The sequence below is a fragment of the Clinocottus analis genome, unplaced genomic scaffold (genome assembly GCF_023055335.1).
Source record: "Clinocottus analis isolate CAN_PGR_092001 unplaced genomic scaffold, fCliAna1.0.p SCAF_6, whole genome shotgun sequence".
Classification (NCBI taxonomy): Eukaryota; Metazoa; Chordata; class Actinopteri; order Perciformes; family Cottidae; genus Clinocottus; species Clinocottus analis.
Window position 1 is genome coordinate 1,982,024 of NW_027176218.1, and position 10,477 is coordinate 1,992,500.

The 10,477-nt window shown below is 46.0% G+C and overlaps 1 protein-coding gene across 4 annotated transcripts in view; it reads right to left on the bottom strand.

The window, feature by feature from the left end:
• cadps2 (Ca++-dependent secretion activator 2) overlaps nucleotides 1-10,477 on the bottom strand; it is a 104,868-nt gene that overhangs the window by 60,842 nt on the left and 33,549 nt on the right. For all 4 annotated transcript variants that reach the window (XM_068602565.1, XM_068602564.1, XM_068602563.1 and 1 more), the window contains exons 3-9: nucleotides 9,504-9,836; nucleotides 7,285-7,365; nucleotides 5,834-6,067; nucleotides 5,599-5,720; nucleotides 4,522-4,633; nucleotides 3,895-4,034; nucleotides 176-242 (exon numbers count right to left, since the gene is read on the bottom strand). In XM_068602565.1, coding sequence (XP_068458666.1) covers nucleotides 176-242; nucleotides 3,895-4,034; nucleotides 4,522-4,633; nucleotides 5,599-5,720; nucleotides 5,834-6,067; nucleotides 7,285-7,365; nucleotides 9,504-9,836 — 1,089 coding nt within the window. The remainder of the gene's footprint in view (nucleotides 1-175; nucleotides 243-3,894; nucleotides 4,035-4,521; nucleotides 4,634-5,598; nucleotides 5,721-5,833; nucleotides 6,068-7,284; nucleotides 7,366-9,503; nucleotides 9,837-10,477) is intronic.

Genomic DNA, 10,477 nt, shown 5'->3' on the forward strand with positions numbered 1-10,477 from the left:
ATTTGCATTTGAATCACTTTGTTTAAACGACCAATCGATCACTCAGCACAAACATTTATTTGACAAACAAAAATCCTAATCCTAATTCAAGAGACATAAAACTCAGTTAGCGTGGCTTCAGCTGCAAAATTATTTAAAAACATAAAAAAAGGAGAAGAACGTTTTTGAATCATACCTGAACCAGAACAAAATATCTTTTCTTCCAGCGTTTCCAGACCCTCTGGCCCACCGCGTACACGTACCTGGAACACACAGCGCACACATATCTTAACTTTTAACTTCTATACAACCAGAGGAGTCGCCCCTTGGTGGTCAGGAGAGAGAATGCAGCTTCAACACATGAAGCATGGACTTCTATACAACCAGAGGAGTCGCCCCCTGGTGGTCAGGAGAGAGAATGCAGCTTTAACACATGAAGCATAGACTTCTATACAACCAGAGGAGTCGCCCCTTGGTGGTCAGGAGAGAGAATGCAGCTTCAACACATGAAGCATGGACTTCTATACAACCAGAGGAGTCGCCCCCTGGTGGTCAGGAGAGAGAATGCAGCTTTAACGCGTGAAGCAAATACTTCTATACAACCAGAGGAGTCGCCCCCTGGTGGTCAAGAGAGAGAATGCAGCTTTAACGCGTGAAGCAAAGACTTCTATACAACCAGAGGAGTCTCCTCCTGGTGGTCAGGAGAGAGAATGCAGCTTTAACACATGAAGCGTAGACTTCTATACAACCAGAGGAGTCGGCCCCTGGTGGTCAGGAGAGAGAATGCAGCTCTAACACATGAAGCATAGACTTCTATACAACCAGAGGAGTCGCCCCTTGATGGTCAGGAGAGAGAATGCAGCTTTAACACATGAAGCATAGACTTCTATACAACCAGAGGAGTCGCCCCCTGGTGGTCAGGAGAGAGAATGCAGCTCTAACACATGAAGCGTAGAGACTTGTTAACCGCTTTAAAGCGTCTCATGTGCTGACGGGGTTGTTTATTTCTTCTTCTTCCACGTCGTCACATCCTCAATGAGAGCGCGAGAGGAGAAAGCCGTGGGTCCCGGGTGCTGAGAGAGGCCGTGACACGGACAGCAGCTCATTGAGGGGGAAATGGAAGAATGACCGGCGGCGTGGCCTCCCGATCAATGGCTGCTCCCCGGGCCTCCTGAAGCGTGGGACGCGGGCAAGTGCGAGCAAGGGAAAAAAAAAAAGAGAAGAAAAATCAATCGATTGGGCGAGAACCTCTTTCTTCGGCCCCGCCCCTTTTGAAAAGGAGGAGGAAGAGGAGGAGGAGAGGAAAAAAAAGGCCCCTCCGGTCGAGGCTGCGTCTGGACGCAGAATCTGGGCCACAGTGAGGGTCAACGTGTGGCATCGGGCGCCAGATTGGTTTTGGGCCGTCGTGGAGGGGGGAGGGGTCAGACACAGAGTTCAGTGTGGGCATTGATAGCTCGTCGCCGCGCCGCCAACTGATCATTTAGCCGCAGGTTCACACTTTGAGGGCTTGGAGTCGTTAGAAAAGCGTAATATTATTGTTAGTATTATTATTATAGCTTTTTGGAGTTTTTTTTAAAGGTTTATTAGAACAAGAAAAAACTGCAGTTTCTCTTCAAAAAGATCTTGAAATAATCATTCATTTGTGAGAGAAGTGATTTTCTTTTCACAAAAAATGAATTTGCATTTAAAGACTAAATCACTAATAATGATTGTATATATTTATCTATATATATTTATATGTATATCTATATATATACATATAAATATCCATAATTGTTTTGTGTAAGTATTTTTTGTATGTTTATTATAAGAAAAACTGCAGTTTCTCTTTAAACAAATAAATAAAAATGTGATAAGTGTTTTTTTTAATGAATTTTCTTTTTTAATTTAAAGACTAAATCACAAGTAAAGGATTGATTTAAAAAATACAAGATTTAAGTACATTTATATTTTTAAGAGGTTCATTATAATAAAAACTGCAGTTTCCTTGAAAAAATGTCTTAAAAGAATCCTACATTTGAAGAAAAAAATGTGCTTCTTTTGTTTTAAATTTAGAGACTAATTCGGATTTTTATTTTTCATTTTTTTGTGAAAGTTCAATTTTTTTGTGGTCCTTAAATTGTTCCCACTATGTCGTTTTATATTCCAAAATCATCAAAAAGTAGTTCTGTCTCCTGAGTCAAAAAAATAATTTCAGCCATTTTAGGTTTCTTTTGAATATGAATATATTTACGAAGTTCATTTCTTTTCACATGATTGACGTTTCTTCTCCTCTTTATTTAGTTTTTGTGTTCCTTCCTCGCAACTCTTTACAGAAAACTTACTTTTCACCTATTGGTTAAACAAAGTGCTAAAAGATTCATGAAAACCATCGAAACGCCGACGTGAAGCAGCTGAAAGGACCGGAGGAGGAGCGCTTCCCTGTTTAACCGCAAGAATAAAAGCGTGAAGTGCTCCGAGTCCTCGCCGCCGCTCGCATTGAATACACAAAATGAAAACAAGAAAACATCAAATGATGAACCGCCGGTGACCCAAAATGTTTCCCGTTTGTTCACTTTCTCTGGAGGTAAAGCGCCGGCTCTCCGCCTGTCGGCCTTTTTTTTTATTTTTTAAAAGGACTCGCGACTTTAACGTGGAAAAACTATTTGTAAAACATTTCCCTTTTCTTTTGCACTAAGCAGCAAAACATTCCTCCATTCATCCGGATGTATTTATTCCTCCGTCAGAAGTGGCGCCCCGGTGGCCTTTTGATCACAGAGTCACAGTGAAAACAGCATCGAGGGCCCTGAATGCAGCACGAGGCTTTCAGCAGCTGGAGCCAGGCTGCAGGGACCAGGGAGGCCTAACACTGACCCCTGGTGGACGGCACAGGGAACTGCACCACGGCTCATTCCTTACTGCTGAGGAGGAGGAGGAGGTGAGGAAGAGACACGAGGAGGAGGAGGAGGAGGACAAGGAGGAGGAGGTGAGGAATGGAGACACGAGGAGGAGGAGACGCGAGGAGAAGTGGAAGATGGTGAGGAAAAGACGGAAGGAGGAGGACGTGAGGAGGAAGAGGAGGTGGTGAGGAAGAGACGCAAGTAGGAAGAGGAAGAGGTGAGGAAGAGACGCGAGGATGAAGTGAGGAAGGCAGGTGAGGAAGAGGAGGTGAGAAAGAGACACAAAGATGAAGTGAGGAGGCGAGGTGGGCAAGAGACACACACAGTCAAACACACACACACACACACAAACAGAACTACTTAACTGCTCAGTGGGGTTGAAAACAGTGTTGTGCTGCCATCTTGTGGCAGGAAGTGCAAACTGCACCAAGAACACGCTGCTATAGTGTTAAATACTTATAACATTATTACTTTGTTTTCATACAATTTAAATCTTAAAGTGACAACAAATTACATGCTGTTGTCCGAGTTAAGGATTCCCAAAAATGAATGAGTTACAGGACGACATGCACAAATATTAATAACGATTTAAAAGAAATGTATGTAGTTTTGAATTATTAATCATCTACAATAATTACAATTTGCAAATGTTCCTGTTAACAGTATTAAATATATACGTTTTGTGTGTTTAGGTCAGACAGCTGCGCTTCCTGTAGTTGACCAGCAGGGGGCGCTGCCGGCCCACTGACCCCGCTGTGCCTCCATGAGGAGAGATGGAGTTCTTTTTAGGGTTTGCGGACGTTTTGTAGTCTCGATTTTTGCTGTTTTTTTTTTGGCCGGCGCCATCTTGGATTTTTGCAACTAGTGAACAGGAAGTGACCATATTTGGACCGAGGAGGAGCGACGTAGAGATCTGTCAATCAGGACCAAACGACCCCGTAGAAGACCAGACCCCCTCGAGGACCAGACCCCCTCGAGGACTACAGCCCCTCGAGGACCAGAGCCCCTAGAGGACCAGAGCCCCATGTGGACTCACCCGCTGTGCTTCATGTTGGGCGGCTTGTCCATGCGGACCGCCAGCTTGATCTTCAGCTCAGAGTCCTGGCTGCTCTTGGGGACGAGCATCCGGTGGAATTCGGCCTGCTTCGGCCCGTTGGTGGTGGGGTTCAGGACCACCTGGAGGGGCGGAGGAGGGGGGGTGGGGGGGGGGGGGGTTGAGTGAGATACTCAACGTTTGGTGGCTACAACTATTTTGTATCTTACCATTTACTTACCATCTATAATGTCGCAGGCAACCGTATTATGAAAGCAACAAAGGAACTCGAGGCAGTACTGTATCGACAATAATACATTATTATAATACATTAATATGTACATTACTGCCGATACAGAACTGCCTCGAGTACCTTCTTGCTTAAATATGAGTTGACTTTGTTTGGTCCGTTTGCATTTGTGTCATTTTATATAAGTTTAAAGTTGCACGAGACTGCGTGATATTGGGCTGCGAGTTGTTGTGTATTATACAGTTATTTGATTAATTCAATGTTTTTTTTTCTATTATTATGATTATATGAATAGTTCAAATAAAAATGTATGGAGCGGATCTGACTCATGAACACAAACACACACATGGTGTAGGGCGCGGCGGTGGATCAGGACTCACCCGGCCCAGCTCCTTGTCCTCCAGGGCCAGGACCCCGGTGCTCTCGGTGAACAGCTTCACCTTGACGGAGGGCAGCGGGTGGGTGGTGGTGAAGTCCCCCTGGGTCCCCCACCTGAAACACAAAGGGGGGTGGGTTTGTGAAACCTTTTTTTGGGGGGTCCAGATAAACACAAGTTTGATGTAATACACATTTTGGCCACAAGAGGCATCAGGTCATCAGGACTAAACAAACTCTCGTTAAAAAGGTTTTTCTTTATTCACCAGAAGATCAAAAGATCAAGCACACATGAATGTAAAACAGGAACCTCCTCCAGCTCAGACTCCAGCACAGACTAGTCCACCGTGGTGGGAGGAGGACCACTTTAGTCCACAGGGGGGCGCCAGAAGCAACACTACGTTAAAGTTCCTTGTAGTGAACTTTAAACGTTAAAGTGCAACAAAAACATTTTGCCCAGATGAAAATAATATCTTTTTAAATATTTGCAGGCGTCTTCATTTGTAACCGCGATCACTCTGACGGCGACGCCGCAGAATCCAGCAGATCCAGAGGCAGTGAACGCCTCATCAGCGCCAACCATCACTTCATCTCACTGAGGCTCTAATGGAGCGGAGGGGACGGCGTCTGCCGAGGACGACCATTACACCGAAGGACACGCTCCGAGATTGCGCGCCTTTATGTCTCAGCTGTCACTGGAAGTGTGTGTGTGTGTGTGTGTGTGTGTGTGTGTGTGTGTGTGTGTGTGTGTGGTGTTCAAATGACAAGTGACCTCTTCACAAAGCTGAACCCACATTCGCTTTCCACAGTTTCCAAGGCAACATTGCAGCCGAAAGGTGCGTCGACACCAGAACAAACACGAACACGCACACGCACACGCGCACACACACACACACACACGCAGATCTGTGAGACAGAGGACTTGGGTTCGAACTTTCAGCGTCACATGACCACGGAGGTTGTGACGCTTTGTGACCTCGAGCATTCAGAAAAGCGACGCCAGAAAAGTCTACGGAGAAAGTAAAAAAGATGACGTCACATATGATCATTTATATATTATGCAGCTGAGGAGGTGGACTCACTGCGGTCTGGAGGCTTCGGCCTGGTCCGTCTGCAGCTTCTCGCCCCCCTCCACCTCCATGGTGCAGTAAACGATCCGGTTCGGGGCCACGGACTTCAGACCCTGGACCTCCACGATCACGATCTGAAGACACCAGAGCAGAGGAGAAGGTTCAACACGCAGGAACGCCTCTTCAGAGAGTTCAGAGAGCCAAAACCCCCAAAAGTACCCAGGATCCTCTCCTGGTCCACACAGACCTCCAGAGTGAAGGACAGCACCACGTCGGACTTGGACAGGACGTCGCCCTCGTCTCCCATGTCCAGGAAGGAGTTGTTCATGGAGGAGCGTTTGAGCTTCTGCTTGAAGTCCGGACCTCCTTTGGACACCGGCAGACTCTCCAGGTTCGCCATGAGCAGGTTGACCGCCGACCGCAGCTCCTCCACGTAGAGCAGCTCCATGTCGGCGGACACGAACTTCGGGTGCCTCCTCTCCTGCAGGGTTGGGGGTTAAAGACGCAGTTTAGCCGGATCAAGACTTTCTATTCCTCTCTCCCCCCGATGACGCCACACTGTGAACTACGCACGACGGTTCCACTCAGTTACATCGTGGTGCGTTCAGGCTCCGTTCGGTGAAAACTTGTAAATTATTAACGTCAACGCCATGTGTTCAAACGTGATCTTGTAATATCTTTAGTTTTGTTGAAAAAGAAATTAATAAATCCTGTTGTTTTGAAGGAGAGATTTTATGAATTATGACCCGTTCGATCTTTTGACTTGTTTTTAAAGCGCTGGTGTCCGAATTAAAAAAGGTTTCTAAAAAAGATATCTACAAAAGTATCTAAAAAGGTTTTTATAAAAGGTATCTAAGGTCTTTATAAAGGATCTAAAAAGGATTTAAAAAAGGTATCTAAAAGGTTTTTATAAAGGATCTAAATGGCACGGTGGTGTAGTGGCTAGCACTGACGCCTCACAGCAAGAGGGTCTGTGGTTCGGATCCCGGGCGGGGCGGGGTTCGGATACTGGTCTGGCAGGTCCTTCTGTGTGGAGTTTGCATGTTCTCCCCGTGGCAGCGTGGGTTCTCTCCGGGTTCTCCGGCTTCCTCCCACAGTCCAAAGACATGCTGCATAGGTTAATTGGACTCTAAATTGCCCGTAGGTGTGAATGTGAGTGTGAATGGTTGTCAGTCTGTATGTCTGCCCTGTGATGAACTGGCGACCTGTCCAGGGTGTACCCTGCCTTCGCCCCTTGACAGCTGGGATCGGCTCCAGCGCCCCGCAACCCTAATGAGGATAAGCGGTTAAGATAATGGATGGATGGATCTAAAAAGGTTTTTATAAAGGATCTAAAAAGGTTTTTATAAAAGGTATCTAAAAAGGTCCTTATAAAGGATCTAAAAAGGTCTTTATGAAGGTATCTGAAAAGGTTTCTAAAGGGTTTCTAAAAAGCAGAAGGCGCTGTCAACGGCTCTATATCGTACAAACAGTTGCTTGAATCATTTCTTGATCAACTCTGCAGGGAGATACGTGACTTCAGCTGCTCGTGTTCAGCTTTCCTCTCGGGTTCATCGCTGTGAATGTGAAACCAGAACGAGGAGCCAAAAGAGATTAAAAAAGGGCCCACAGAGCTGCAGAGACAAGAGATTAAAACATGTCATACTGCAGATTTTAAAAACACGATGATCGGTTTGATATTATTGCGACGTCTCTCACCCTGGAAATCTTCTCGGCCAGCTGTAACCGTCCGTCCAGCTCTCTGCGGATCTGAGCCGCCTGCTCGTCCACGTTGTCCAGCTGGGAAAGAAAACACACACAAAGAGTCACACATCAGGTCAGCCAATCAGAGAGCTACACAACCAGTGAACCAATCGCAGGGTGAAGGAGGGGAGACACGCGGCCGGAGATATTGACTGCGAAGAAGCATCCTCAAAGGAGGCTCAGTTGCGTGTTGACAAACTATTTAGCAGCTCAGGTGGTAACAGGCTTCAGTAATTAGCCAATCAGGAGCGAGGGGCCTGAGAGGAGCAGATCAATTACGTCCTCTCAGCTCTCTCAACCAATCGGAGATGAGAGATGTTCCCTCCCGTTTGTTTTTGGGGTTAACGCTGCAGGTTCTTCCGCTGCAGTTCCTCTGGCGTCCAGCAGGCGCTGAAAACTAGAACGAGGTTTTGCTGACTGGGCAATCTGTGACGAGGGAAGTGTCTGATGAAAAAAAAAAAGTTTAAAAAAAACGCTCTGATGGAAACTAGCCCGGAGCGACAGAGACAAGTGGAACCTTCAGAGCCGATAACGCAGAGAAGAGATAAGATGTTTAATTTGAGCGAGTAAAAAAAAAAAAAAAAAAAAGAAAACGGGTCCAAGAGAATCAGTTAGCGTCTCATTCACGGAGAAGGAAAACTTGCTTTAGTCACGCTGAGCTGCAGCGGAGGGAGAAAGAACAAAAACACGCCGAGCAGAGAGCTCTGAACTCAACAATACAAGTGATCCACTGAGAGAGACTCACAAGAGGCTCACAAGAGGCTCACAAGAGGCTCACAAGAGGCTCACAAGAGGCTCACAAGAGGCTCACAAGAGGCTCACAAGAGACTCACAAGAGGAATCAAATAAAGAACTTGCATCCATTCAAAAATCCTTTAAAAATAGTTATTGAATAAATGTTCAATGAAATATAAGTGTAAGTTAATGAACTGAATTTCATACATTTTGTATTAAATCAGACCCTTTTCTTTCAACCAAAGATGCTTCGCGCTGGTCAGGGGGTACGTCACTGGAAAAAGATTGAGAACCACTAATATAACGGACTAACGGAGGAAGCTGCAAAACATCCTCTGAATTTGCAGGAAAAGAAGACTTGTGTCCTTAATTCTCCCGTGTAATATACAGTGTTGTTGCAATGGAATAAATATATTTTTAGAGCACACACACTTAGATACACACCTGGTCCTCTCTTCTATTTTTACCCCCTCCACTGAAGGAGGAGTCACACCTCTCTGACTCGCTCACATCTCTGCAGTTGGTGTTTAAAAGATCTTCCTTTTTTTTAGTACATGTGCTATTTTTTGACGGAGACGCTTCTCTCTGGAACAGAGATCTAAATCTCTGGCTCGATGTTTCACTTTCTTAGCCGGCTGGTTGATAACTTTTGCTCAAGTCGATGACGCGTTGCATGAATGTTGGCTTGAACCAAACAAGTCAGAGCCAGAAAGTGATCCACACACACACACACACACACACACACACACACACACACATTAATGTGATCGTCTTGTTGCATCAACCGCCTCCTACTGGAGAGTAGCAGCATAACAGTTTAGGAGGTTAATTAAACCAGGACGGCAGGAACAGCTGCTGCTGGAAACGCCGACATATGACCAGAAGTACCTTTGGAGATACCGTTGTGGATACCGTTGTGGATACCGTTGGAGATACCGTTGGAGATACCGTTGGAGATACCGTTGGGGCGATCTTTCTTCAGCTGGATTTGGGCCTGAGTAAAGGTGCAGGGTTATGAACAGTTCAAAATACCAGTCCGCTTTGGCACAAAAGAGGACGTACACCTTTCAGCACCACAACGACCCAAAAGCACACATCCGAATCAACAAAAGCATGGCTTCACCGGAAGAAGATGAAAGTTTTGGAAAGGCCCAGACCTGAACGTCTGTGGGGAATCTGACAACTTTGCACAGGAGAAGCGATCTGACAGATTTGGAGCTCTTTTGCAAAGAGGAGTGGGCAGATATTGCCACGAAAAAGCATGTTTTCTTTACAATAACAGCCCAAACTGCACCGTTTATCACAGCTAGAAGATGTCTGATTGTCCTCTTTCAGACAGTCCCTGAACACAACATGTGTCCCATGAACGCTTCAGCAGAAAAATAAACCCTAACATTACATATTTCTCCTCCCTCCAATGTTGCAAACACTTGGCTCACCTGGCAGGCGTTGTACAGCAGCTGGTGCTCAAACTTGCGGATGCCGAGGATCTGCTGGAACATCTCGTACAGCTGCTCCTTGCTGAGGATGAGCTCCGACACGGCGCTCAGGTGTGCGCGCTGCGGCTGCCGCCGCATGTCCTCGTCGCCCCTGTAGATGGCGTCGTACTTGGCGATCCAGGAGCTCAGAACAGTCTCTTTGCTCAGGCCGTCGATCTCCGGGAGGCTGCGGACGCGCCGCTCGATGTTCTTCTTGAAGACGTCGCGGAAGTCGCTGGCCGAGCAGCCGCCGCTGTGCACCATCCGGGAGACGCGCTCGCTCTTCATGAAGCCCTGCCGAGCAACAAACAATAAACATGGACAAAGAATAAAATACAAATATTTAAAACAATAAAGCAGTTATAATAATAAGATACATATGGTAAATAAACCATTTTAGGATAAAAGTGTAATAAGTAGCAATCAATGCAGTTACGAGGAAAAGTGAAAGTGAAACAACCTGATCAGACCTTAATGCAGACATTTCAGATTTATGAAGCTCAGAAGGATGAAAATACACATTTTAAATCATGTTCTCAAGAGTTATCTGTCTTAAGGCTGCATTCTCTCTCGTGACCACCAGGGGGAGACTCATCTGGTTGTATAGAAGTCGATGCTTCATGAGTTAAAGCTGCATTCTCTCTCCTGACCAACCGGTGTGAGTCCTCTGGTTGTATAGAAGTCTATGCTTCATGTGTTGAATCTCTATTTTCTCTCCTGGCCACCAGGAGGAGACTCCTCTGGTTGTATAGAAGTCTATGCTTCATGTGTTAAAGCTGCCCTCTCTTTTCTGATCACCGGGGGGGACTCCTCTGGTTGTATAGAAGTGTTTGCTTCAAGTGTTAAAGCTGCATTCTCTCTCCTGACCACCAGGGTGTGACTCCTCTGGTTGTATAGAAGTCTATGCTTCAAGTGTTAAAGCTGCATTCTCTCTC